The sequence below is a fragment of the Platalea leucorodia genome (assembly GCF_965183815.1).
Source record: "Platalea leucorodia genome assembly, chromosome: 11".
NCBI lineage: Eukaryota > Metazoa > Chordata > Aves > Pelecaniformes > Threskiornithidae > Platalea > Platalea leucorodia.
In genome coordinates, this window is record NC_138833.1 from 19,577,160 (window position 1) to 19,604,852 (window position 27,693).

At 45.6% G+C, this 27,693-nt stretch overlaps 2 protein-coding genes across 11 annotated transcripts; one reads left to right on the top strand and one right to left on the bottom strand.

Annotated features, from left to right (window-relative positions):
- Window positions 1–6,104: 6,104 nt before the first annotated feature.
- On the bottom strand, window positions 6,105–16,716 carry FAM114A2 (family with sequence similarity 114 member A2). 8 transcript variants are annotated; one of them, XM_082324329.1, is made up of 15 exons: window positions 16,327–16,391; window positions 15,118–15,271; window positions 14,766–14,977; window positions 14,449–14,548; window positions 13,881–13,976; window positions 13,482–13,594; window positions 12,432–12,566; window positions 12,107–12,265; window positions 11,358–11,481; window positions 10,302–10,381; window positions 9,465–9,593; window positions 9,107–9,246; window positions 8,242–8,314; window positions 7,606–7,659; window positions 6,105–6,307 (listed from the first exon to the last, which is right to left on the bottom strand). In XM_082324329.1, the coding sequence occupies exons 3-15, from the start codon at window positions 14,973–14,975 to the stop codon at window positions 6,206–6,208; spliced, it is 1,515 nt and encodes a 504-aa protein (XP_082180455.1). In that variant the 5' UTR covers window positions 14,976–14,977; window positions 15,118–15,271; window positions 16,327–16,391; the 3' UTR covers window positions 6,105–6,205. The 8 variants fall into 8 exon arrangements, with proteins under 8 accessions (XP_082180455.1, XP_082180457.1, XP_082180456.1 ...); XM_082324331.1 differs by having other exon boundaries at window positions 16,292–16,342; XM_082324330.1 differs by having other exon boundaries at window positions 16,247–16,336.
- Window positions 16,398–26,884, top strand: MFAP3 (microfibril associated protein 3). Of its 3 annotated transcripts, none has more exons than XM_082324334.1 (3): window positions 16,398–16,453; window positions 20,974–21,435; window positions 22,837–26,884. In XM_082324334.1, the coding sequence occupies exons 2-3, from the start codon at window positions 21,156–21,158 to the stop codon at window positions 23,580–23,582; spliced, it is 1,026 nt and encodes a 341-aa protein (XP_082180460.1). In that variant the 5' UTR covers window positions 16,398–16,453; window positions 20,974–21,155; the 3' UTR covers window positions 23,583–26,884. The 3 variants fall into 3 exon arrangements, with proteins under 3 accessions (XP_082180460.1, XP_082180462.1, XP_082180461.1); XM_082324336.1 differs by lacking the exon at window positions 16,398–16,453 and adding an exon at window positions 16,754–17,203; XM_082324335.1 differs by lacking the exon at window positions 16,398–16,453 and adding an exon at window positions 18,860–20,449.
- Window positions 26,885–27,693: the final 809 nt, after the last annotated feature.

Genomic DNA, 27,693 nt, shown 5'->3' on the forward strand with positions numbered 1-27,693 from the left:
GCAGGGGGAAGGCAGCAGGGGCGAGGGATTGGGTCCCTCCTGCTTGCAGGGAAGAGCAGGGTCGCTGCCACAGCAGCTAATTAGGAAACAGTTTCTCTTCCAGCCACTGATGGAGGGAGGCAGGATATTAATGCTTTCTTTTCATGCTTTTTTGGCCACAAAATGACATCATCTGGTTGGTATTTGGGCTTTTAAAAGAGCTGGTTGCAGCCTCTGAGCCGATAACATTGATTTGTGTTTTCCAAACAGGTTTTAACGCCCCCAGGATGGTGCAGGGCAGCGGGGTTTGGGGCAGCAAGAGGGGAGAGGCAGGTTGGACGGGGAGGGCAGGAGTGCGGGAGGTGGCTGATAAAAGGAGTAATCAGTGCAAAGTTAAAATCTAATTAATAACGAACAGTAATCTAATTCATCTCCGTAATTAAGAAGTGGAACAACTAATTGAAAATAATTACTTTTTAATCTGAAATCATTAAAAATAATCAAATGTTAACAAAAGAAAAGGCAGCCCCTGGGAAGGTACAGGAGAAGGTCTAGCTGATGCCCTGACCCCAGGTCCTGTGCACCAAAGCTGCTCCGCAGCTCCCGCGGTGTGTGCCCAGCCCCAAATCCGCAGGCGATGCCCCTGCCTTGTGCCTTCACTGCCGGGGGGCGAGCAGGTAGGAAAGGCACAAGGTCCACGGAGGTGAACCTCAAGCCTTGCACTAGGAGATGGGCAACGAGACCAAAGCCCAGCAGCCAGGGCTGGGAAGGGGTAGTGCTGCCCCAACGCACGCTAAGAAATGCCACCGTGGGGGTTACAATGCTTGAATTCCCCACCGCACCGCTAACCCTGTCCCTGGGGACCAACCCAGCCGATTTCCAAGAGCTGGGGTGCGCTCCCCCACCCCGGGACTCTGCCGTGCTCCCGTCCGGGCGATGCCACCCATAGCTCTGTGCGTGGTGGCTCAGATGATGGCTGCCAACGCTCAGCTCTTTTTCCCATCCCAGACCAGCAGATCCAGTTCTGCCTGTTCCTTAGGAGCCTTGGCCACCCCACGTTTCAGGCAGGCAGGTCTCCCTGCCCCAGATGAGCTGGTTCCCTAAAGCCCAGGCAGGCAAACCAGCAAAACGCAGCGACCGGCTCTATAGTCCCCACTGACAAGCTGCAATTGTTCTCCGTGGCCGAGCAAAGCGCAAGGTGCACGTGGATCAGACCTCTGCCTAACGAAGCAGCCTGCGTATTCATACCCCACCAGGTGCGATAGCCCGGGTGGCCTTACCCCCCAGGCACAACGGGCTTACAGGTCACAGTGTTTGTGCCCGCTCCTGTCTCACCCAGGGGACTGAAGTCCTTCCCGCAAGGCTCAGGCACGATGCCCCATTCCCGTCCCCAAGACGGCACGGAATGCGAGCCATCCCAGGGATGCTCCTGCTGCACCCTCTGCCCTCCCGCTCTGCTTCTCCAGCCTGTAAAAGTGATAAGAGACTCTGTAAATCCCCTCCATGACATGAGGGAGACAGAAAAGCACCTTACCTGGAGCTGAAAAAGGCAAGTGGCCTCCTCGATGCCTGGCTGGCAGCTACCAGGGACCTGGGTATTTGAGTGTTGCGGTCTCCTCCCCAGTCCCACTTTCAGAGCAGAAAAACTGGCTCTGCCACCCGCCACAGGCAGCACATGACACTGGAAACATGACCAGTCCCATTTGTACCTGCAAGAGCCTCACAGACATTGCCTCCAGTGTGGGCAGGAGCAGAAAAACCTCCTGACCCTTCGCAAGCAAGCCAGGGCAGCTCTGGAGACTGCAGACATCCATGGGGACCAGCCACGGGACCAGGGAGGGCACTGGGGACTCACTCTGGGAATGTGCTATGGTCACGAGCCTGTCTGAAGTAGAGAAGAGGGGATTTGGGGGTGTCCTTAAAACCACGGTGGGAGGAACCTCCAGCAGGTCCTTGCTCCCCTCTTGGTGGGAGGTGTCGGGCTGCTCCAGGAGGTCCAGGCAAGGCTGGACCAGGCAAAGCTCAGCACTCCCAGCCTCCTCTGATGCTTGTCCTTGCTGCTGGCTTTCACTCCGACATATCATTAAGTAAATACCTGTCAGCAGAGAGCAGTTACCAGCAGGTCTAAACACTTGCATAATATGCTTCCCCTCTAATGCAATGCCCTCGTTTCTAATAGCACCAATAGGGGATAATAACAGTAACAATAATGTCAAGACGGCCTTGTGTACCTGAAAGCTAATTTGTTTTCTCCACCTAATAAAAGGTATTACTTCTCCCGCAAGATTTACCCCATTGAAAGCCTTCAACTCTACGACAAAGTTGTTCCTGAAGTCATTTTACTTTAATTTACAGTAATTGCAGCATGCGTGAAGCCCCCTCCCACCAAGTGAGACTAACCCTGGGTAACTCCAGTGCAGCTGCTTGCTCCCTGCATAAGTCACTCATCCCAAAAACCTGGCCATGTCTGCCCCGGGCCTCCTCCACCCGGGCCTGCACCAGTCCCAAATGCAGAGCCAGAGTCCCCTCGGCATGTTTAGATCAGAAATAAGGGGTGGGTTTTAACAGCAAGAGTGGATAAACCCTGGTGCAGCTCAGCAAAGCCAGCGGCAGAGTCCCTGTTGCTGCCAATTTTACGATCAATAGTGGCGGTGCTTTCTAGCAGAGATGTTTCAGGTCACGCACAAATCATTCAGGGAACTCCCGGCAACCGGCACTCGGTGTTGGGCTAAACGACGGCAGCAGTCCCGCCTGTCCCAGCGTGATGCAGCCACCAGGTCAGGTACGGTGCGGGAGCTCGGTGGAGATGTGCGCAGGGAGCACAGCGCGGGACCCTGGGACACATCCAGGGAGGCTGTTTGGTGTCGGGACCGGCTGGCATCCCACCCCGCTCCTCTGAGCAGCTCCCGCCTCCTTACGAGGCTCCTGCCCCACAAACACCACGCTGACCTTATTTTTAACCAGTGACCTCATTGCTCGCTCCCTGCCAGCCCTGAACAGGCTCTCAGTACTCTGATGCGAGGAACCTAAGCCTGCAGCATCCTCCAGTTAGAGCAGCCCAGGGGACAGCCCTGCCATCGCTCCCTGGACACGGGGACACAAAGCATCACCCCAGGGAACCGGCTCTCGGGGACTGTCCCGGCCACGGGGCCAGGCTGCAGCCACCAGCATCTTACAGCACCGGGGTGGCTGCCTCCCCCCAGCAGGACAGCGGAGGGTCCCAGCCCACGAACGGCGCGGGCTCTGCTCTCACCCTGCAGCGGGCACAAAGCTGCCCTTGAAGGAAGGAAAGCAACCTGCCAGCCGAAACACCAGCGCACGGCCACCTCCGCGCTGCTGTCAAAGTGCAGAGCTGCGTGGGACCGGCGAAACTCCCAGAAAACATTAATTAGCACAGTGCTGGGCACTTATGTCCTCCATTTCTGTGCCAAGGAGCCTTTGGCTACAGAAGACCAGTCTCTCTGCTTAAATCACATCGTCGTAGACCGCTGTTTATTTAGGATCCAGTGTGCACACCTGGGAAGGAAATGCCAGACCTCTCCTCCTCCTCCTGCCATTTCTCCCCTTCCTGCCTCTGAGTCAGGCCATTTAATTTGTGCTGCGGGTGACCTGGGACAGCTGTCCCCTTGCTCGGGGCCACCAGTGGCAACATAGCTGCTGCTTCTTCCAAATGAGGACAACTGCTCATCCCGCCCGTGTCAGAGGTTTTGCTGCTGCTGAACGTGCGTGTTTTAATAATGAACGACGAGCGCCTGGGAAGCTGGTTGGGCAAGGGCTGGGAGCAAGTCCCGAAGCCCATCGGGAGGACCAAGACTTTTTTAGGTTTTAAACCTTTCCACAGCAGCTGCCAGGAAGCAGCTTTTACAGCTGCAAGTAACAGAATCTCTCCCAAGGAAAGAAAATAATTGTGGGAGGCTTTTTCCCCTCCAAGTCACTGCCAGCATCTGAGCTAACTCTTATCTATTCTCAGCCACCTCTCACCTCCCCAAACGCTACCAGAAGTGCTCAAATTACTGCCAGCTCTCATTAGGTTCATGCACAAGGCAAGGCAGAGCAATAAGACCTCCAGACAGTTGGATGCTGAATTCTGATGAATCCTTTGGGTAGGAAGATTTCAGCAACTGTGGAACTGTTTTTGTTGGCAATCTATTGCAGTCCTTGCACTGGCACACAAGTGAAGCTGGTGCGCGTTTGATTATTGGCTCCTATAATAAAATCCAGGTGGGCATATGACCGAAAGAATTACTGTCTGCATCTTCAAAAAAAAAAAAAATCACCTCATTTCCTTTAATTATTAAACTACTCTACACTAAAGCACTGGGGGTCAGTAAAATTTATCTGCAAGAAAAGCAGCTGCTGCTTCATAAAACCCCGTTATCTTTATTTCTCCTGCCATTTCTGTAAATTTTGGCTTGCGGCAGGAGCAGAGCTGCCATTTTGCACGGCTGCAGGAACTGGGAACTCGGCTGTGGGAGCTCTCGCTCCCCGGCCTGGGTTCAGAGCCCTCTTTCCTATGAGACGGCCCCCGGCCATGAGAAAAGCTCCAGCTGCCCTGGCCCCAAGAGCAGCACCCAGCCCTGCCCTGCAAACCACACTCGGGCCGAGAAGAAAAAATCCACAGTTCTCTTCTCATTTCGTTTGTGCCCACTGCTATCTTGATAGCTTTTAACTGAAACGGTTGTCAAAACAAATCCTTTCTTTAATAATGCTATCAACCAAAAGAAGAAAAAAAATACAGTTTATTGTAGTGCAGATTTTTACCCCAGACACACTCCTTTCAAGTCTAGTGTTCTTTAAGATGCAAAAAAAGGCTCTCCCTTTAGAGATCTGATCAGTCTAACCACGACTAAGGCAAGGCTTTTTCCATATATATAAAATCAGAGGAGCGTTAGCCAAAAGGTATTCTAATAATAAAAACACTTCTCTGCTGCACAAGTAGAGCAGAGGAATGTTAAGCCTTCAGTACTGCGGAAATGTGCAAGACCTGCTAAAACCCCAAGGATTTTCAAAATGGGATTTGAGCATCATTGTTACCAACGAGCAAGTAGAGAGGCAGGTGTGACACTCGGTCGCCTCTGGTTAGCTATTCTGGACTTCTCAAAGTTCCATTTTAGCTGTGCATTTCTGCTCTTGTGATTCCAACAGAGGCTGCTCCCCCCAATAGGCAGGCTCAAAAGCTAGAAATTGCAAAAAAGAACAAAAGCAGGGAACTTTCACAGCACAAAGAAACAGATACCATACGCGGAGCGGCTTCTGAGACAAATGAGGACTCCTGCTAACAGAACCAAATTGCTTCCTCTCCCCCTACTTTAATATACCTTCCAAGAAGAAGGAGCATCGCATTATAGTGTTTTTACACAGAAACAGAAGAAAAGCAGTATCTGAGTTTGTGAACAGTCTGTGGCTGACATGTCAAGCTGCACTGAAAAAGGCGAGTCCTCCTGCTGAATTCTCTCATTAAATTGCCCAAACACGAATCAATCCCTTTTAGCCAGATCTCATTTATTGCTATAAAGAAAAGTGCCCGCATTCTTAGGGCCAGATCAGCATTTTCCCAGTTCGTGCTGAAGCAAGCACTCTGCAAGGGAATGAGAAACAGCACCCTAGTGAGAGTCCCCGTCCCACATCCCTGAGTCATTAACAGACATCTTCAGGAAGCTGGGGCTTCTCTTCAGCAACAACGGCTTGATAAGGAATCCCCTCTGCTCTGTTCTTTCCAGCCTAGGAACTGCAAGGTTCATAATCATAAATATTTGCCTTTGCTTGCACCTCCTATCCAATATTCACTTCAACACCAATGCAGAGCTATCAGGAACCTAATTATGTCTCTCTGACTTAAAAATCACACCATGGTTTTAGCTAACTCTTCAACTGGCCAGCTGCTACTCTTTTCTCCAGCATTGTCTTCACAGTCCAGAGAGCTTCTCCAAAGAGCTTGTTAACACATACAGCAGAGGGATTTCAGTGAAAAGATAGAGACAGTCCATGAAAACAGAGAAGCAATCTGCACTTTAAGTCTGTCACGTTGTCCACCAGCCTGGACTATGCTAATCACATTTCACAATGTGCTGTAAGAGCTGTCATTGCCAGGCTGCATTTAATCACCGTTCTTGCAGCAGCAGCGATCAGAGTTAATCTTTTTCCCTTTAATAACAGCCATTACATCATTCTCCAGCATGGAAACTACGAAGTGGGAAGGTCAAAAAGTTCTTAATTAGAAGGATTTTTATTGCTGCGATGGTTCCGTTCTAGCCTCAATAAGAGAGATCTGCAGTACAGGCAGCAAGAGCTGGAAGGCATCTTGGATATATGAAGCACTGTTTGAAGCCTATGAAAACAAAAAAATCAAAATACACACATGAATAATTATACTACTAATCAGCTTTACAAACCACATACTCATTTCAAACAGCACTGATTAATGCACATAAACAGAAACCTAGTGCTTGTCAGATTTTTAAGGCTTCACTCTAGAAATCAATTTAATATTAAGTTTTTGAGGGGCTTTATGCCACTAGGCAAAAAAGCAACTGCCTTAAAAAACACCAAACAAGATCAAGTGCAGTCCAAATGTAAGATACTGTTTCCGATAATAGATGAGAAGAATTGTATTTCAAAGTGAAGCACAAGCATGTTGTGGGAGGAAGGAAGAACACACCGACAGGAAACACCCGTTTCCTACCACACCTCAGAAGTTTATAAGCATTGAGAACCAACTTAACAGCTGGGAAGCATTGGGACTCTTGCATGCTAATTTATGAGCTTGTCTAAGGTTTGCCTTTGGACATTTAAATTCTAGAAATCCAGACTGCTGAATTTAATATGCGTCTTCTGACCCATCATAACTGTCAGCTGAGACCATGTAAGGCTCACTCTTCACTAAGTAACTCACCTCTTGTGCAAATCTACAGACATTTATTAACACTTTTAAGTTATTAGATGGTGTCCTGGTTTCGGCTGGGATAGAGTTGACTTTCTTCCTAGTAGCTGCTGTAACACTGTGTTTTGGATTTAGGATGAGAATAATATTGATAACACACTGATGTTTTAGTTGTTGCTGAGCAGTGCTTACACCAGTCAAGGATGTTTCAGCTTCTCATACTGCCCTGCCAGCGGGGAGGCTGGAGGTGCACAAGAAGCTGGGAGGGGGCACAGCCAGGCCAGCTGCCCCAAACTGGCCAAAGGGCTATGCCACACCGTATGGCGTCATGCTGAACAAAAAACTGGGGGGAGTTGGCTGGAGGGAGTGCAGCCACTGCTCAGCAACTGGCTGGGCATCAGTCAGTGGGTGGGAAGCAATTGCATTGTGCATCACTTGTTCTGTATACGCTTTTATCATTATTATTATTTTCCCTTCCTTTTCTGTCCTATTAAATTGTCTTTATCCCAACCCATGAGTTTTACCTTTTTTCTGATTCTCTCCCCCATCCCAGTGTGGGGGGAGTGAGCGAACGGCTGTGTGGTGTTCAGCTGCCTGCCAGCTTAAACCACGACAGACAGGTAAGCAGAATCTTAGACCACGGGTTAGAGAACTTGGCACGCATCAGGATAAAGAAGTGGGAAAAAAAAAGCAGCATATGTATTTTTTAAATATTAGCTTAAAGTTTTAACTTTAGCATAACTGACCTCCAAAAACACTCCAGTGATTAAGGGATTAAGCACATCTGCTTTCTCTTTGACCTGCAGAGATCAGACATATATTATCCTGATTGAAAATTCGATCACATTTCTTCAAGCAAGATAAAGCTAAATCCTCAGTAAGTTTAAAATCACCGTCGCTCCCTTGACTATAGGAAAGCTAAGTCACAAGCTGCAGAGGACCTGCCCGGTAGCATGCAAATAAGAACAAAGTAACCCGCCTATGCCCAACACAAGTCGTATACTAATACACACATTCCATCTTCAAATGAACTGTGGACAACTGGAGAATTTAGAGATAATGATATTATCTTCAATAACACCTGAGTGTTTTGGAAAATCTGCAACAGGATCGCAAACCTTATTTTCTTCCGTCTCCTAAGTACTGTCAGCACCAATCCCCACCCCCTCTCTGCGCCAGGCTGAATGCAGCCGGAGGCATTCAGAAGCTGAGCATACATTCAGCTGCCACAGTCTGGGGAACAGTGACCTAGAAGATCATTTCACAGGGCAAAAAACTGCATATCTAAGTGTGCAAACACAAAAAGCGCTCTGTGGTGAAGATCCCAAGGTTGTAATCAACTAACCACATCTCATTCCTAAGAACGATGGTGTAACTCTTACCCCCGCAGTCGTTAAGCACGTAGTAAACTCTTTAGAGAAAGTTGACAGTTCTTTACACAGCACAATTGTCATTCTGTGGAAGAGCAGGAAAACCATGTAGTAAATACAGTCTACAAGAATAACTTTTTTTTAGCATTCCTATAAAACACAAATATCTTGTTTCCTATGCATATAAAGCTAAATTAAACCAAAATTGATATAGAGCATATAAACAGTGTATTAAAATCCAGGAGTTCCCCAAATAAATCAGGGAGGGAAAAGATGGAAAAATAAATAATTAAAGCTGAAGATCTGAAACAGCATTCAGTGGACAGACACATCCATTCAAGAAGGAACAGTACTAACTTGCCTTTTTTTTTTTCCTCCTTACTGACAAGCATCATTTTCTGAATTAGAAAGTACTGCATATTTCATACACTTGCCAAGTATGTCCCGACATAAAAGAAAAATCTTGTGTTATGCATTATTGGCAAGGCCAATCTACTAATTAGTTGCAGTAATTTTACAATATCACGTACCAAACATCCTAAATGATTAACAGAGAGGTAATTAAGAATCACTTTTATACAACTGCTTTGTCATATTTTAAGTGTCTATCTACTATACTAGCACAAGCTTAGGGCAAACGTTCTTCTTGGCTACATAAAAGCTTTCAAGTAGGGTTTCCTCTTGTCAAGAAATGTCTTTAAGCTGGGAAGAAAAAAAAAAAAAGATAGCTGAATTCTGCTTGAAAATAGTTTGCAACTTTGAACACATATGCAGAATTCCAGAGCCCTGCATCCCACAGATTTGCAAAGAATTATTAGACAGTTTAATCAGTGTGTAAGTAATTATATGCTACACATTTATTAAGAGATGAACTTACTGTGAAAGGGACCTGGCTCTGTCCGTGGCTGTCACCTCTTGTTTCTGACCACGGAGAAACAAAGCTGCAGTTTTGTGAAACATTTCAATGGAGCATGCTGTCAGTTCAGCCAGACTTCTTATGGCAAACGCATGAATATCCTGCAAGAGTTAAAAAGATTCCCCATACCATACAAAAACTAGCAGCTTTTATTATTTAAAACAAGTGAATCACACAACGTACTATCACTACACTGCCCTTTCAGGCCTCCAAATCGCACAGAAATAGAAACTCATAAACTCTGGGAATCACAACTGTAACTCAGCAGCCAGATAAACGCTCTGCGGTCAGATATTCTCTTCCTTCATTACTCGGTTACCTCTACTGATTTTTTAGCATCATGGTCACCATCTCTGGACTCGATTTCTTGGTCTTCTTCACTCTCTTTCTCTTCTTGAGGAAGACTACTGTTGAATTGTGCTATCCATTCATGAGCAGATGTCCTCACCTGTGTGAAGATGTGCCGTAGTATTTAATGACTCGAGTGAAGCCCCCCTGCACACTACAAAACATGGAGTATTGGATCTCTCTAGAGGAAGGAAACAGCTACGACTCCTGAGCTAGTGAGAAGAACCAGGACAAATGATCCTAGTGCCTTCAGGGCTTTGCAGAGGGTTGGCTGCACTGATGTAGTTGAGGGCAGTCATTTCTCTAGCACCGGGTGCTGGACTTTACCAGCAAGACCACGACTAACAGAGGTGCTTTAAAAACATGTCTGCAGAATGCTGCTGCCACTTGGTGGATCTGAAGGGTAGTGAAATGAAGGCAAGAAAGGCAATTCTACCTCATACCAACTTCTGAAGATAGTAAAACCAGCTGCTTTGTACCAGGAGGGCTTCAGTTCATGACTGTAGGTTGATTTCACTATGGTAGCTGAAGGTTTACTGCTCCCGGCTATCTTTGCCACCCCTTATTACTGCCCAGTGACAGGGCAAAGACACGCTGGTGTCTACTGATTCAGAGCCAAAGATGCTACAGAACATGATTTTGCCCCATAAAGTCAAAGGAAAAGGCCCATCTCTTTTGCCTACCATTGTCAAAGGATCTAAAACACAGCTTGTTTTTATGCATTTGACATTTTCACAAGCAAAGCAGGACCGAGAAGCAGTTCCTGTGGGGAATCTCTCCAGCTTTTAGAAGATGGGAAATAACTCACCATGATCAGTTTGTCCGGCTTTGAGGAAACACGCAATTCTGAAAACAACTCTGTTACTTCTTTTGTGAACTCCTCATCTCCTAAAAGACAGGAAAGGCTAAAGAATCCACACAAAGGACAGATACAGGAATAAGCAGCACTTCAATGCACAACTAGTTCTGCACAAGTCTGTCAACTGTTTCCTGTATTTCTCTTTGAGTCATCACCTCAGGCAAGAACGCATCAAACCTGGTCTTTTTAAATACAATTTATAAGTTCTGAAAAGGTGGAGACACCAGTGCCAGAAAGTCAGCTTTTGCTTTCACAATTCTGGTTTTGTAGCTAAGGTAATTTTTTTTACAGGCGGCATTTCATAATGCACTAACTCGCACATCACCTTGGAGAGTCTGAAATATCACTTAAAGCCTATGGTTCTCCTATTTTATACAGCAGGGCAGATGTTAACAGTGGGGGGAAGGCTGTGAGATCCATCATGTGCAAATATAAAAGATACATTAAATGTTAAATGATAGCAAGTGCAGGTGTGTAAGCCCTCCCTGATGAGCCATTTAGGTAAAAGCAATGCAAGAAATTTACATTTAAATCTGTGTAATCCTCAAGAATCAGATGGTTCTTGTGTATGGAGGCACTTCTGAGTCTTTTGATCTGTGTGGCTAACTCTCATTTAAAAAATAAATAAAGCGCCTTTTTGCTCTCCCACAGGCTGGACAACTCTATTCGCAGCCTTTCCCTCATGGTCAGGGAAACCCAGCAGCTCTTTGAATTTGCATCTTGGCTCAAGGTCAGTTGTATGAACTGACCAGGAGTCAAGCAACTCCAATCCTGCTCTGGCAAGAAATCGTTCCTGCTACAGAATTCATGCACAGCAGCTTTCCAGAGAGAAAGGGTATTGCTACCTGTCATGCTCCTGGCCACAGGCTTTAGGATTAAGCATCCAGCTAAAGAATAACTTAACTTTGGCATCATGCCCATTGCTAGTGATCAGGGCTGGCTGGTTCTACACCGAGAATTTCGTTGAGAACCAGCTTCTCCTCCCAGAACCTGGGGCTCTCTTACCCTTCTTTTCTTCCTCTTCTTCTTCAAAGAATTCAGGTAAAGAAAATGCTTCTTTGAGTTGTTCCATTTCCTCCTTCAGTGTGTCCAGCTCTTCTCCAGAGAGGGCGTTTAGAACCAATTTCACCTAGTTAGGGGCAGCACAGCCAAAGAGAGAATCATAAATCCAACAAGAAAAAGAAACAGGATGAAAGATAAAGCACTGGTTTACATCACATCTAAACCCATCACAGACTATGTTAATGAGAACGTGGTATTTTCCTACATGAAGGAGGAAAGGGAAAAAGACCTATTTGTGAAGCCCCATTAGGTAATAATGGATTCTTAAGGAGTTACTCAAATTTCTTTCCTAAAATAAAGTGAATGACTTCCCAAATTGCATGCCGATCTGCCCCCCTCCCTGCCCGAAGACAGAGAGGACAATCTCTGCTGTGCTTACAACACCCTCCTCTTCTCCACACCAAGACAGCAAACAAGTGGGTATGAGGAGAGAGTAGCTTGTGAGAAGCTGTGGAAGAGATGCAGGAACCGAGGGTAGCTGGGTAAAGAGCATGGCTCTAGGAGCTGAGGACAGGGCATAACGCTCCCAAGGTAAACACCGGATCATAATGCAGGGGTCAAAGTAAAGCTGTGTAAGCATTTCGTAGCAAGTTCTGAGCACTTGATTTTACATGTATATACATATATTTCTAATCATTTTTTCCCTGCTCAGCTGAACTCAAAATAGAAGGCAAATTGCTCAAGGCCATTACCTTTGATTCACTCTCTCTGGAAAGAATCTCTAAGGCCTCCAGATGCGAAAGACCCTGAAACTCATCAAACAGTAACCCATAATGGGCTTTCTTCTCTGTAGCCATGGTAACCTCAGTAGCTGTCTGCTGCTCTTCTTTCTCCTTTGCCTCTCGTAAGACCTGAAAAAGAAAAGCAGAGGACTCGGGTCAGTGCCAGCAGATACAGAATACAGGAGGAAGAAGGTTTTTGGTTCAATAGTAAAAATGGTTGCTTAATGACAGGACTGCAAAAGAAGGGAGAAGAAATGAGAGAAACCAATGAGGAGCTGATACGGAACTGCCATACCTGAGATAACGTAGAGTTTCTGTTCATTAGGCCCTTTGTTTTTTTGAATCCAGGGTCTCCCTCAGCTATTACATCCATTGTCTTTTTCCCGATGAATTCCAAGGCATCCAGACCTCCACTAATAACACTTTTTCCCTAGGAATCAGATTTTGGAAATGGAATTGGGGGATTTGTATCAGCAATGTTATGCCAGACACTCACAAAAAAGCCAGACTGGTCCTCATCACCCTAAAATTCAACCCTAATCGCCACAAAGAAAGCAGAAAGACATGGAAAGAGCCACAACACACTATCATCCAACAGTTTAATATAGCACTCAGACACCTGCAGCAATCTGATGGGAAATGCATTTTTATTTTGTGAGCAAGCTGGTTCTCAGCACGTTAAAGTATTTAGTTCTCATCCTTCCAATCAGAAAACATGAGAGCTGTGGGTTTTGGTTGCTAACTCTTGTTCAAGCCTTAAAAGCAGAAGCAAGCTTTCCATCTGCGGCTTTTTCAGATTCACGGGCAAATTGACAAGACAGCAGATCACAAAAGCAGTTTCTAAGGGTAATGGGTTCCTTTGAAGTGCATTTCTCATGGTCACAGGAGCAAGCTGATTTCCAAGCAATTTGGGCTAGTTTCACAGAAGTTTTTGAAGAGGAGAATGGATTTCATCTCTAGACAGTTCTGTGCAAATCAGTGGAAATATTCCAGGAATGAGTCTGACCCTGCATTTACCTGAATACTGTAAAGGAAGGGAGCAGAGATAACAGAGTACAGAGGTGACATGCATGGGAATGCACGCACCACACAGTCCACCATTAGATTTTTTTTGTTATGCATCAACATTTAATACAGAACTATCAAAATTCAAGACAACTTACACATTAAGTGCCAGTTAGAAGCAAGGCACGGGATAAAGGTTGTCTGAAGGTTGAAACAGTTTCTCACCATTCATCCCACAAAAGTCAAAATTGAAAGTTTCCTCTTATGATGTTTCAGATGAAAGGCAAAAACCCCAGTGCTCTCTTAAACCCATTGTCTCCTGCATTCCCAACTCACTCACTGTGCTTTGGACAGCAGTAGAGATGGTTGATAAAACTCCAAGAGCCCCAGCAATAGGAAAGGAACTGCCATCATCAACTGCATCTGTGCTGCTAGCACCCGGATTCGCACTTCCTGCATTAGAAGGCAGAAAATTAACTTCCTCTCTCCCAAAAAAAGATCCTGTCAGCTGCAGAGCAGAGAAAATCAACAAACACCAAGTGTCAGCCAGGAGCAGGGTTAGAATTGGGATTATTTTCCTACGTACTTTTCAGAGCTAACAGAAGTAAGCAATTGAGTAGTATTTTAGCCCAGAGATATCTACCTCAATATGCAAGATGCAGAGTAAGGTGATGTTATTTTGGGGCTGATTACATTATGAGAAACGTTTCAGTGTTGTTCTTATGCAGTAAAAACTGACCTCTTGTAGCATCTCTAGTCTCTGAAGAGATTTCACTAGGACTGGGGATCCCAAGGGTTGTTTCTGCTTTTTCTATGACATTTGAAATACCTTGACCTAGAGAAGATAGCAGTATTACTTTAACCATGAGATACAACAGAAATCAGAACAGGAACGGGATTAGGGCTGCATATGGGTTTTTTATTGTTCTGGATTCCTCCTGTTCAAGGCAATTTACCCAGCACTAAAACCTTCTACTATCCAGCTTGCTCACCAATGTAATGAACTCAGGTTTCATCTCAGCTTTTAAATCAAGTTGTAAATACCAGCTGAATAGCAGTTTAAAATACCAGCTGAAAGCTATGCAAACACCTTAAAAACTTGAAAGTAATTTTGGCTGTGCATAGCTCCTTAATCTCACTGTACCTTTTCGTACAAGTTTTCCCCATCACTTGAACAATTCTTTTGACGTTTTTCCAATAATTGCTGCTACAACAGAAATTCCCTCCTCTAGAACCAAGCTCAAAAGCACTAGCTTGAGACACAAAGCACGGTTAGAATAGTTATTGAACACCAGAAAGAGCCTTACCTACAGTAGCTACAGTAGCAGACGCAGTTGACAGAAGAGATTTCCCCCAGCTTCCCCAGTACCCCCATCCTGTCTGAACAGCAGCAGGAGAATCTGAGACCTTTAATGAAGAAAAGCAGAAGAGAGCGATGCAGGTATTGTAGTGAGGAGAGGAACACAAGCAGTCTGTGACGTGTAACTTTTGTGCAGCTTTTTCTTTTCAGATAAACAGCAATGTGAATTTTCAGAACAGGAGTGGGGCTTATGCTCAGAATTCTTCTGTGCTCAAAGCCATGAAACGTGAAGTCACATTATTCAGAGCTAGCACAGGAACATACCTTGCGGGTTTCAGCTGTGGGCTTTTCTGTGGCAGCAGGCTGGCTTGGGGGTTTGGGTTCAGGTCTTTTCCGAGTCATAGGCACAGGCTCAAGCTCTTGCTCTCTCTCTTCATTGCTCTCAGTGCAGCCAAGTTCCTCTGCTTTCTGTTCATTTTCATCTTTGTAAGAGGTTTCTTCTTTCAGATTTTCACTGCTGTCTTTCTCAGACATGACTATGAACATCCATAGAAAGCAAAGCAGATAAAATAATTACTCTCTTGCACACTTTGACATTAGTTCAAAAGCATCGCATTTGTGTTTTAAATAACTAGACACAACTAAGACAGAAATCCCTTCATGTTACCACACATACCCGAATGAACAGATTATGTTTTTAAGCAAGCGTGTACACCAAGTTATGTCTGACTGGAAGAAATGTCACACTTGGAAGTTTAAAGTCCCACAGAAACACGTGGCTTTATCTAACTGACACACCCTCTCCGCAGGAAACAGACAGGTTGCTAACTCTGAAAAGCAAACGAAAAATACAAAAGGTCCTCAGATAATTAAATCCATAACTCGCTTCACAAAAAAAAGCGAAAACAAACTGCTGGAGATGGCTGTTTTGAAGGGTGTCAGATACGAATGGGGATAGCTGTCAGAAAGCCGGGCAGGCAGGGAGGCAGCAACTGGTTCGCTTCTGTACTTAGGTCCTGAGCTTCGCCAGGGTGTTAACACCACCCTGAATTTGAAACGTGCTCCAGCTGCCAGAGCAACCGGCCCTGACGTTGCACATCGAGGATGACGGTGCCCGTGAACAGGGCTGCGTGCTGCGGCCTGCTGCGGGGGCAGAGGTTTCTCTCTCCTCCTGGCTTCGCTGGCAGCACTTCCCCAGCTCTGGGGCAGTAAGCTGAAGGCAGCAGCAGCAGGCAGGGCCACGCCGAGCACACCACAGCCCCCCAGCATCACTGTGGGGTGAAGCTGGGTCCCCAGAGAGGCGGCCGCTGATGCAACCGGGGCAGCTGCCCCCGGCCACGGGATTTTGTTGGCTGTAAGCGAAGGGGTAGGACAGCACTAGGGAAGGGGCTGCTCCAGGTGACGGCTGGGGACCCCCACCCCATCTCCCCCCACAGCAGCTAGCAGGGCCCCGCAGCCACCCCGGCACCCCGGGGCCTGGCCGGCCGCGGTCGGCGCCCACCGGTAGCCGGGGCGCCCCGCCGGGCCCGTCCCCACCCGGGCCCCCCCCGTGCTCCCCAGCCCTGGGCGGCCTCCCTGTGCCTCCGCTTCCCCGGGAGACCCCCGGGCTCCCACAACCCCCATGCGGGGCTGCCTGACCCACAGGGGACCCGCAGGTTCCCTACAGCCCCGCCATGGGACCCCTGCCCCGTGAGGGGACCCCCGCTGCCCACAGCCCGCGCCGGTACCGCCTGCCCCACAGGGGACCCCCAAAGCCCCCCTCCCCGCCCCACAGAAGGCCCCTTCGAGCCCCCTGTGCCCCTGACCCTCCGAAGGCCCGCTCCGCCGCCCCGGTGCCGGTGCTGCCTCACCCGCCGGGCCGGGCCGCCCCGCCAGCTCCACGTACCCCCCACCGGGCGGACCGTAACCATCGAGGCGAGGCGCAGAGCGGCACCCGCCGGCTGACCCCGGAAGCGCGGCCCAGCCCGGAAGGGCGCGCAGGGAAGCGGGTCCGGGCGGCGGCAGCGGCGGAGGTGCGCGGCGGGCAGGGGCCGGGGCCGGGGGCGCGGGGTGGGCTGGGCCGGGCCGGGCCCCGCCACCCTCCTCCCGGTGAGAGCGGTGAACCGCTACTTCACTGCGTTACCGCGACGTCAGGTTTTAACTTGGCGACGTCGGAGTCGGGGGAAACGGCGCAGCGGCGCGCAGGCCCTCCGCGCCCACCCCGCTGCTGCGGGAGGAGCCGGGGCCCGTGCCCGTGCCTCACCTCGCTGTTTTGGCATGGAAGGGGTGGCGGGGGCGAGGGGGCGGTCTTCTGGCGTGACGTCGGGACCCTGTGACGTCAGGCCGCGTGACGTCAGGCCGGCGTGGCCCAGGTTGCCTCTGCTGCAATGTGGGGAGCGTGGATGTCCGTCGTGTTTCCCGCGGCCTCCAGCAGCCCAGCTTGAGCGGGGTTTTTCCACGAGCGAGCGTGGGCGCCTGCGGGGCCGGGGGTGGTGGGCGCAGGGTGTCCGTTCTGGGGAGGTCTGTGCCCGGTCGCTTTTAGCTGACAGAGGAAAAAAATCTTGTCATGTGCGGCTGATCCTGCGTCCTTCGTGAGCGACCCTGCGGGTGCCACGCGTCAGGCAGCCGCGGGACCGCGTCCACGGCCAAGCACCGCGTCCCGTCACGCAGCCGCGCGCGGGGGAGATCGGCGCGGCTCCCCTGGAGATTTGCTCCTCCGCGTTGGTTTTTGAGCCGTGGGTGCAGCCACTGCCCCGCGGAGCCTTGGCTGGTGCCGGCAGCGGGTGAGCCCTCCCGGCGGCCTCTCCCGTGCTGGGGACACGGCCACCTCCTGTCCAGACCATGCTGTCTATTTTCACAAACTCCCCAGGAGTTAATGTCTTCGGGGCTCTGCCAAATGCGGCTCCCAGGTTTAAAGAGGGTCAGAGGGGGCTCACGGGGTGGTCACAGCAGCCTTATTTCTGCAAGACATCGCACTGCGAGTAGGAAGGCGTGCTCTGTGCAAACGCGATCCATTTAGATCTATTTAGCGCGCGTTATTGCCAATTAGCTTTGTGTAGATGCTAAAATACGTTTCCACGTTGTGTGCCAGAAGTGGCAGTCAGTTAGGGCAGCCTGTGGTCTGTCAGGTGTGTCTCGGTTTTATTGCTTCGCTTTTCTCCAGGTATGAAATGATGTTATGAGCAGTGAATGTAAAGCCATATAACTTGCAACCTCTTGGGCCCCAATTTTGCAGTGCCTTGTAAATGTGTGTAATTTTAAGTACTATCAGTACTTCCATTGACCTCAGTGGGACTACTTATAGTGCTCTGAGTTAAACACACATACATTTTTTCAGGATAAGAGCCAAAGATGACTCACACGAGTGTATGCATCACGGAATTTTATCTTTCCACTGCTATTTGTTGTTACAACTTACAGTTTAATGAAGGTTAAATATGTTGAGCTTAACTTCAGGTTCAGTTCCAAAATAGCCGGTTTCTATTCTGCACATTTCATCTTGCTTGGGCTTAATGCTTTCTTGAAGAATTGTGGTGTTGGCACTGTTCATGCTTTATCCTTTTTGGATCCTTTATCAGCTCCAGCAGCTGTTTTGCATAAGTGTGATGGTTGAAAAATATGGATTTTGCAAATCATTTTATTTTTCCCAGCATTCAGCAGTGAGAGATCATTGTCTGCTTAGCAATAATGGCTTTTCCAAAAGCGAAATGTGGCAAACAATTTCTAATAAATCAGACCTCGAAGAGATTAATAGTAAAATTCAATGACCCATCACCAATGTTTTATACATTATGCAAGCTCAGTACAAATATAGTGGAAACTATATGCAATTACTGAAGATAATTATCTTATTCTTATGAGGGAAAATGTTGCTGAGTATTTCTTGTGTTAAATAATTGACTGAGGTTCCTAATGTCATTTTAGGAGGAGTGTCACAGGCACTTGGAAATCTAACAATTTAAATTTAATAATTTAAAATGACAATAACACAGGCAAAGTACAGGAGGTACTGGAGTTATTCCCTAATAAATCTAAAGCATTATTAGCTGGGAGGTTATTGTTTTGGAAGGCTGGAAGTTATTCTATGGATTTGATCCAGTAATGAAGAGGAGGGTTTGTCTTCACTGCAGGGCTGTCCTCAGTTGTAACTGCATCAAATGGTGTGAAGTCAAGGCCCGGTGCATGCAAAAGCCATTAAGTGCGGTGCCATTTTTGGGTGACGGAAGGCGGCGGGGTCGCGGAGGGATGCATGTTGAAGATCTGTGACCACAGCACCTCACTTGCTAGCGCAAGCTGTGACAGACTCTCAAATGGCAATTCCAGCAATCCAAACCTCAGCGGTCCACAAACTACTAACAGTCCACAGCCTGCCTTTAAGAAATGTGCACAAGGTTACCAAAATAAGCAGGTCCGTTGTCAGCAGCCTTCTGAAGGCTCTGAAACACACTGAAAATACTAAGGATATAAAAAAAAAGAAGGTTAAACCCACTCCTTCAAACAGAAGAATAGTTGTTGATCAGCAGCAACCTTAGTATCGGGTTTTTTTCAGACCTGTGCAGTTGATGTGGCTGGGATGCTCTTCTCCAGAGGCAGCAGGACTCAGTAACGCTTTCCCTAAAGTGTAACTGGTGGAAAACAGGAACAAAAGAGGCCTTGGTACTGTTTTTAACTGTTTAGCTGTGGGAAAGTAGCTTCTTCAGCCCAGTGGTATAATTGAGTTCTCAGCACTGGTCTCATCTTAAATGAACGGACAAGAGGCATGATAGAAAACAGAGTGGGGCCAATAAAAAAAAAAAAGGAGGCAGATGAAGGGATTGCTGTTTACAGAGAAACAAGTGGAGGGCCTGTTTTCCAGTTTCTCGTGGAGGATTCAGTGGATGAGTTGGTTAGTCAAGCTTGAAGGAGAGTTGGACACAGCTGTCTTCTTTGCCTTCTTTGTTAAACTGGTTTTGGCAATAGCCGCAACAGAAATGGGTCAGATAACACAGTTCTCATCAGACGTCAAGTCTGGAATCTGGTTTGACCTTCGACAAATTAACTTTAACTGAAAAAAAATCCTAGTCTGGGTAGTATTATCAGCAAATTTTCACGTTCTTGAATATGCTTAATTTTTCTCTGCTGAAAAGACAATTAGTACAAATCACCTGTATTTATTTGTATTACATTATTTTTCATAAGTGAATGGATTTCTTTCTGCTTTAGGCAGTGTTAACTGGTGATTCTGGAAGGATGAGAAGTGTCTGCATTATTTATTAAGAAAATGTATTCCTTTGTATTGTGATATTTATGAAATTCAACTCTACTAGCATGTGTTATTGGTAGAAGAAAAGATGATAAATTTGAAGTCACACAGTCAATGGGATGAAGTGAAATATTCTTTAAGATAGCATTTTGGCTTCTGTACTCTGTTACTTGTTTTTTTAGGGCTCTGGAGCAGTCTAGATGGAATCATAACTTCAGGGAATGCATATTTGATGAGAAATTTTCTTGAATCAGGCTTTCAAGAAAATTGATTACAGATTTTCTCTTATTGGTGTCATCTCATTTTGTGTTGGTTGTATTCTGGCTTTTAAAAAAGGAAAATCCGTGTGTGCAAAGACCATAAAATTAAAGGCTATATCCTAATGTCTTAAAATATCTTTTGTGCACATTAATTTGAAGAGTGTGAATTCTGTCACTAGACAAAACAACTTTTCAAATCGCTATGAAATATGGGGCAGCATTTGGGTAGAGAAGATGATAAACAAGATAGGACTGCTGAGATGTAGCAGCATAAAGTAAAAGATTTTCAACAGGAGCTTATTGTAAAACAAGACGAAAAGAGGCAGAGTTAGAAAATACAGCAGCAGCAGCAGCAAGAGAGATTGCAAAAAAGGAAGTATGTTTAGACATCGGTGTCCTGATATTCAGAAAGGGCCTTCCTCTCTGTGGCTGTAGATAACTGCCAAGAGAATTTTCCCAAAGCAAGAAACTATAAGCATATTTTGTAGTGTTTAGCCATCTAACACCGGGTGTGCCTCTAAAATCAAGTAAGTAGACGTATAAATGCTAAAAATCAGATGTGTGTGTGCTTTGGTTTTTCTCTAGATGCTAAATGAAAGACTGGCTTTAGAAAACTAGGGCTTAAAAGCACTTTGATATTGGTGGGGAGGGAGGCAGAAATTATATCCTCTTTCTTGCTTTGCTTCCGCTATTAGGAAAGCACTTTTTCTTGGTTAACAAATGCAGAATCCACTTTCTGACCCTAAAGATAGTCATGCATTTCAAGTAGTCTGAACGATTTGTTCTTTTTTTAAAACCTTTTTCCCCTTAATGATTATTGTTCCTGAGATTATTTATTTGGATGGGAAGATGAACATCTAGAGGATTGAAGGTTGTGCTAATGCCTTCTTACCCTCGTTTCATTACTGTGTTCTGAGCAAAGCTCTGATTTGGAACCTCTCAGCTGACAGTTTATGTTATGCTAATCGAAATCTGTTTACTGGAAATGAAATTTGAATCGCCGTAAGCTTGCTATCATTAATAAACTTAATTCTTTTTTTTTTTTTTCCAGTTGGATTTCCAGTTTCCACTTCTAATATTGATGGTCTTGAAAGTGCATTTGGATCCAAGACATTTTCTGTCACTGAACAAATCAAGAGCCTCCTCTCCTATCTCAGAGCACTACAGACAGCTTAATATCATATGACATCATTTCTCCAAATTAAATGAAAAAAGAATTTTCTCTAACTTTCCATGAAGCTCAGCTATTGCCTGTTAATCTTGACTGTTGGCGCTGATCTTTCAATTGGATTTACGCTGGAAAATGTAGCTTTTAATGGGACAGTTGCTTTTGGGTCTTTCAATACATCACTTCATACAGTGTCTCAAGCTTTAGTAAGTTCTCCAGCACACCATGATATCATAGCCAAAGAGGGGACCAGTATTTTAATTGAATGTAAACTGAACATCAGCCGGTATGAATATATTCTTTGGTATAACTCCAGAGGACACCTGCTTGAACAGAAAGATGAAGGTGAGCTTTCCTGCTGGTTTCTATCATTCAGTATTCCCCTTTTGTACAGTATCTGAAAACCTCTGGGACTTTGTCATCATTTTCTCTTCCTATCCTCCCGTTTTTACAGTTGGGAGATAAGGAGAGAGCAAGACAAAGCCCTTTGCCCTCTGGCATGTGGCATGTGAATTATACCTGACTTCTTCTGTCCTAGCCCATCCAGCCAGCTGTGGTGCCCCACAGAATCATTTCGTTCAAGAGGCACTGCAGTATTCAATACAGAAGAAATCAGTTTGCATCCTACCAGATACTAATGGATGTTTTTTATTTATTATTGCTCTGGTTTGTATTATATTTTTCCAAACACATGAATTAAACACAATTTTTTGCAGCTTGTGACCTTTTCCAGCTGGCAATCAGTGATTTAATTTTGTTACAGGATTTTTTAAAGCATGGGGTAACTTATTACATTTATTGTCTGGTTTATGCACCAGTGAGACCATGGAAACTAACGCAATTTGTAATGGCCAATGATGAAATACATGCTATTTAACCCTCTTGTACAGAGGGAGGATATATTTTCCTAGCCTTTGGCTCTTATAGTTCTGTCCCTGTAGTTTTTAATTTTCAAAAAATAATGTCTTTTAGAGATGCATGTGGTTTTCTCTACTCTATTAGTATTAATGAAGGTCATTGAGCTAATTGATAGGATCTTCTCGGAGGCCATCTTTCTGCCTTAAGTATTCAGTAACCTCTTTGTAGTTAGAATGCCATCTGGATATTAGTTCAAAGTAGCGTAATTAGAAGAATGAGTTATGAAAACAGTTTTCGCCCTAAGTTATAAACGCATAGGAAATACTGTATAAAGCCAGCTTCTTTTATTGATTTTTTTTTTTACATGGGTTTTGTGTATCAGCACTGCATGCTCAGCAGAAAACTGTGTCTCAGGAAAATCCTGTGTTCTTTTGCCAGCAGAGCCATTTACAGACTCTGATGTTTTTCATGGGTCACTTGACTTTTGACTCCGAACATATGGAAAATTAAACTTTATAGAGGACAGTCTTTCAACATAGTGTTACATAGCGGGTGAGGAGCACTAGTTAAGAATTAGGTTCCCTGTCAGAGCTAGCAGTCCAAAAGCACACAAGAAACTGCAGATGAGAGAAAGCAGTAGAACCAGAGCGGCGAGTGCACAAAATAATTTACCATTAAGCAGTACGATTGGTACCTGGTTTATGGCTTTCTGTATCAGAAGCATGAAAGGGAAATTTCCATCCTTGGTGTACTGTTTGTATTCTTATGCTAGAAATGGAGTGCCTACGTCCAAGTTCTGTCTCCTGTTGATGGAGCAAACAGCATGTGTCTAATTTACCCAGTGATTTTTTGTTTCACTAGCTCAGTTTATTTCTTTTGAATCTCCAGGTGGACGTTGGAGGATTGCTGATAATTCCCTTAACATCACAAAGGTCAACTTTGCTGACCGGGGGCGATACACGTGTGCAGCTGTTAATCGTAATGACACCTTGTATTACACAGTCACCCTGAGGGTTATCTTCACCTCAGGAGACATGAGTATCTACTACATGATTGTGTGCCTCGTTGCCTTTGCAATCACCCTCATTTTAAACATAACCCGTCTGTGCATGATGAGCAGTCACCTTCGCAAAACAGAGAAGGCTATCAATGAGTTCTTCAGGACGGAAGGGGCTGAGAAGCTTCAGAAGGCTTTTGAGATAGCCAAGCGTATCCCTATCATTACATCTGCCAAAACACTAGAGTTGGCCAAAGTCACTCAGTTTAAGACCATGGAGTTTGCTCGGTACATTGAAGAGCTCGCCAGAAGCATTCCCCTTCCACCGCTGATCCTTAACTGCAGGGCATTCATGGAGGAGATCTTTGAGGCTGTGCGAGTTGACGATCCCGATGAAGTCGGTGAGGAGGAAAAACAGACCCAAGCCTGCAGTACCCAAGCTGCGATATACCCCATCAACCCAGAGATCAAGCGCAGCGATTCACCAGCCGGGGATTCAGACGATGGGTCCATGAATGAGCAAGGTCAAGAGATAGCCGTTCAGGTGTCCATCCACCCGCAGTCAGAAGTGCAGAGCATTGACACTGTTTCTCATGACAGCTGCCAGTTTGCGCCTTCTGAGGAAGGCGCCTGCTGAGTCCAGCGATCCACTGTTGTGAAAAAATCACAGGTGACCCTAGGATACTGCAAGAAAGGGGTCTGCAAACAAGCTGCCTCAGTCCCATATGCACAAGTTTTCCAAATTGCAAAGTGCCAGAACTACTGAAATCTGTATTTTCTGTCAGTGTTGATCTAACGATTTCAAGTCTGTTAGAGAAGGCCATTTGGAGTATTGTGCAGTGGCTTTTCTTTTTAAAGCAAGCTTGCTATACTTAAAATATTTACGAAACAGGAATTCTTTGTCCTTGGCTCCTTGATCGCTTCTGATACTTCTGTCTTAGAAGTGGCCAAGCTGAGCAGTACAACTTGCAATAAGATCTTTTCCTTTGTGAACTCTTTCTTCCTTCACAAAGTGAGCCGGAATTCCTTTGAGTCAGTGTTGTTGTCCTGATGAATTGAGTTGTGTGCTCTTTTTAAATTGCCTCTTGGTGCGTGTAGCCCATCAGAACCATGGTGAGCTTGAACAAATCTGTTTTGTGTCGTGTGCTTCTATGTTGCTATCAAAATGTACTGTATTTAGGAAAAAGAATAGTACCAGGATCTGCTGCTGGATTAAATGAATTGTTGTAGTTTCAAAGCAGCTTAGAGAACAACCAGGGGGTCTCAGTTTTCCATGCATCTGCAGAAAACTTGTGCGTACTCCAGCAAATTGCTGTTAAAGAGCTTGTTGCTTAAACTTGGTGCTGATTGCCAAAGCGCCTTACCCTGGTTCTGTCTTACAGAGTGGAGCAGTGACAGCGCTGCTGGCGCTGTCTTTCTTTTGACTTTGCTGATTTCACTCACTATAGAAAATCCAAAGTTTTATATTGTATTTGACATTGTTGTGAGAAAAGAATGACAGTAATCACATAGTGGCATAATTTAAAAATGAATTCATCTACAGATCAAGTGTCTCAGGCACTTCTTTCTGAACAACGTTATAATAAAGAAGGTGAAAAGTAGCGACACTCACTTTGCTCTGGCTAGTACTTCTAGAAAGCAGTGGAAGAGAGAGTGGTTAGCGGAGGGGCTGGCTGAGCTGTTTGCCAGCCCCTGGTTACAGGAGCGGAGTAACTCGCTGAACGTGCCCCGTCTCATCCGCTGAAGAGGAGTGGCAGAAGGGAGAGGTGCAGGTGCTGACAGATGTACACACATAAGTACTCCACCAAGGATCTCCCACATGGCTTCCTCAGCTGTGGAGATCCAGCCTCGAGGAATCAGAGTGCAGACAAGGACGTAGTTTCTTCTTTCACTCTTTGGTGCTGATATTTTTTCTCCTTAACATTTGTAAGTTGTATCACTTAAATAGCATTTTATATCCTGTTGAGATTTAGTAGATGTAAGGCTTGTAAGCACTCCACAAATTAATTTCTTACAACTACTGGAAGCATATTGCCATATAATTTTAACAACTTGGCAACAGGAGCACCATTTAATTTCCCACAACTCTTTTTTCTTTCCTTATTATTACAGAAATGTCAGTTGAACAAGTGATTCTGGACGGCTGCTCAGGATTCTTAAGAGGATTTGACATTACATTTACATGAGTAGAGATGGAAAACAAGCAGGCACAGTGGTAATAACAGGGTGGGGCCGTCTGTTGCAATGCATGCTCGTAACAAAGGGTCTGAACAAATTATATTTATCGTATCATATCAGAAAATGGGAAACTGAAACATCTATTACCATTTTAAACTACCTTCTGGGGAAAGTTCTGCAGTCAGCCACCAGTAAATGCAGTCTAGTTGGCTTTGGCGTGTCAGATAAGAGTGGTGTTTGTCAGGAAGGAAGAAAATTGCCAGCCTTGGTTATAGTAGCATTCTCACCGGCTTGGTACCATTTTCAAGACTGTAGCAAATGTTATCTGCTTCAGGGGAATAAAGCCTGCTGTAGACACAATAGCTACTGCCCTCAGCAGTAACTTCTTCTTAGCTTCCATAGTTTGATGGCACTTTATGTCCAGATGAAAAGTTTGTATAGTTTTGTGTAACCTGTCTGGTTTCTTTTTGGAGTTATCAGTGTTAAAAGATACTCTTGTGGATAAACGCCTGGTTCGCTTAGAAGCCCTGCTAAGGTGCTGCTGGCTTCACTTCTGTACTACAATGAGTTCTGCAGGTTTGTTGCACAGGCACGAGTGGAGATTTGGGGGTTTGCACCATTTTGGATGTCCTAGTTGAACGAAGAGAAGGCCACAAGAGAGGATGATCTGTTTTAATCTCCTCTGTGCCACAGGCCGTCGGGGTTGTACCTGCACCTGCCTTTTTTCCCCATAAACAGCTCTCCATGCTTCTGTGAAACTGTTGCATTATATGCAGCAGTAGCAGCTTGGACATTTTGCCTCGAACTACGTACGCGATGTAGAGGTGCAGCTACAAAATCAAAGCTCCATTTCGCTGCTTCCTAAGAAGCAGTTATGCAGTTGTGACTGACAGATGTCTCATCAGAAGTGGCAACTTACAGGCAGCAGAATGACACTAGAGGTGTGTCAGATGGGTGTCAGGAGAACAGTTTCTGATTAATTCAATCTGTTCTTTGATTTTTGTACTTTACTTACATAGCTCTGAGTTCTTACTAAGCAGAGTTACTTGGTGTCTTCCTGTGCCCCATTGCTGGTGGAGAGGAAGGAAGGATCACACATAAAGGTCCTCAGAAATGCAGTTGCAGTGTCAATTGCTGGATAGTAAAGCTAAGAGTTTTGCTGAATTATTACAGTATTTTGCTCGCTAAATTAATTTCATTCCTGGGAAGGAGGCTGTTCTGTAAGGATTTCAGCATATCAGGAGTACTTATTAAATGTAGGAACTGATCCTACTCCCACTGAATTCAATTAGAGCAGATTTGAAGCTCTAGTGTATTTTACAAATGATATTACAGGATTTTTATGCATCTGAAAGCAAGGATGATGGTGATGTTATACTGTAAAGGTAATTTCCAGAGAACGAAACCTGACACTGGTTTCCAAACAACTTGTGAACTATTCTTGTTATCCCGAGTAGATGTGTGCACTTAAATTTGTTTGATGCGTCTCATTGAACATTAACATTGAAAGATGATGTAAACGTCAGTGTTTCTCTTTACTTTTTGTAGGACAAGGAGAGTCTACAGTGGATTCCTTGCTTTAAACTAAATTCTTTGACAATCACAAGGCTATTTTTCTCTTCTTTGTGACTTGGTTTTATTTTAAATAATGTTAAATCTACTTGTTATCCAAGAGTACCTAAAACTAACTTTGTAGTGTTTATTTGTATGACTTGGATTGTAATGTAACCGTTTAATGTAACCACATAGGATTTCATACTTTCATAAAATGATAGATTTGCAAAATAAATTAAAAACAAAAGCCTCGTTTTGTTGGAGTTTTCTCTTTTATCAGTAAGGGGTGCTGAGTAGCTGCCTATCCGAGGTTAAATAGCAGCTGGATTCAGCCAAGCAGAATGTTGTTAGCCAGCCTGACAAAGGCTGCTGGGATATTCAGTCATCTGATCGACCGCTCCTGCTATGACATCTTTGGGTCTGTCATTTTTTTAGGTCTCCCAGTCCCCAGCAGCGTCTGTAAGAATTGTTACCAGCTGCACAAACACGTGGTTACAGCCGTGAAGCGGTTTCAGGAAGGCCCGTGCATTCTCCTCGATTTCACTTCTGCAAGGGCGATGGTGAAGTGCAGTGACCTTCAGCCACAAACCTGTATTTTCTGTTCCTACCTTTTTCACGGGATTGTGTTATTCTATATTGTAATCACCTCTTTTTTTTTTTTAATCCTCCTCAAAATCCAGTATATTTGGACACAACTTGCCTCCTAAAAGGCAACACAGCACAAATGTGGAATATCTAAAGCCTTCAAGTGACAAAGTCTGTGTCGCTGTTTTTCCAGTGAGTTGCTGAGATGGCATAAAGAGATTTCCTCTCCTGCGCCAAGGGAAGGATGTGGGCTGCTCTCAGTCTGCATCCCTCGAGCTGGAGGAGATGTAGGTCTGCCTTTACCCTTGCTCTTTGCTAGCCAGCAGTTTATTAAATTACACGGGGAAGGAAAAACATCCCCTGGAGTGCTGTGCTAAGCATGCCGAGAGTGGGAAGGAGGGGGCCATCCCACCTCATTTTGGTGGCCAGGC

What these genes read in the sequence shown, in the direction of transcription:
- FAM114A2 (XM_082324326.1), bottom strand. Translation starts at nt 16,351, where the DNA reads ATGGTTACGGTCCGCCCGGTGGGGG. An exon ending in AGAAGAGGAAGAAAAGAAGG is followed by an intron (nt 10,382 to 11,357) that starts GTAAGAGAGCCC and finishes CCTGTCTTTTAG; the next exon opens with GAGATGAGGAGTTCACAAAA. An exon ending in CGTGCTTAACGACTGCGGGG is followed by an intron (nt 7,660 to 8,241) that starts GTAAGAGTTACA and finishes TGATCTCTGCAG; the next exon opens with GTCAAAGAGAAAGCAGATGT.
- MFAP3 (XM_082324334.1), top strand. Translation starts at nt 21,156, where the DNA reads ATGAAGCTCAGCTATTGCCTGTTAATCTTGACTGTTGGCGCTGATCTT. An exon ending in GCTTGAACAGAAAGATGAAG is followed by an intron (nt 21,436 to 22,836) that starts GTGAGCTTTCCT and finishes TTGAATCTCCAG; the next exon opens with GTGGACGTTGGAGGATTGCT.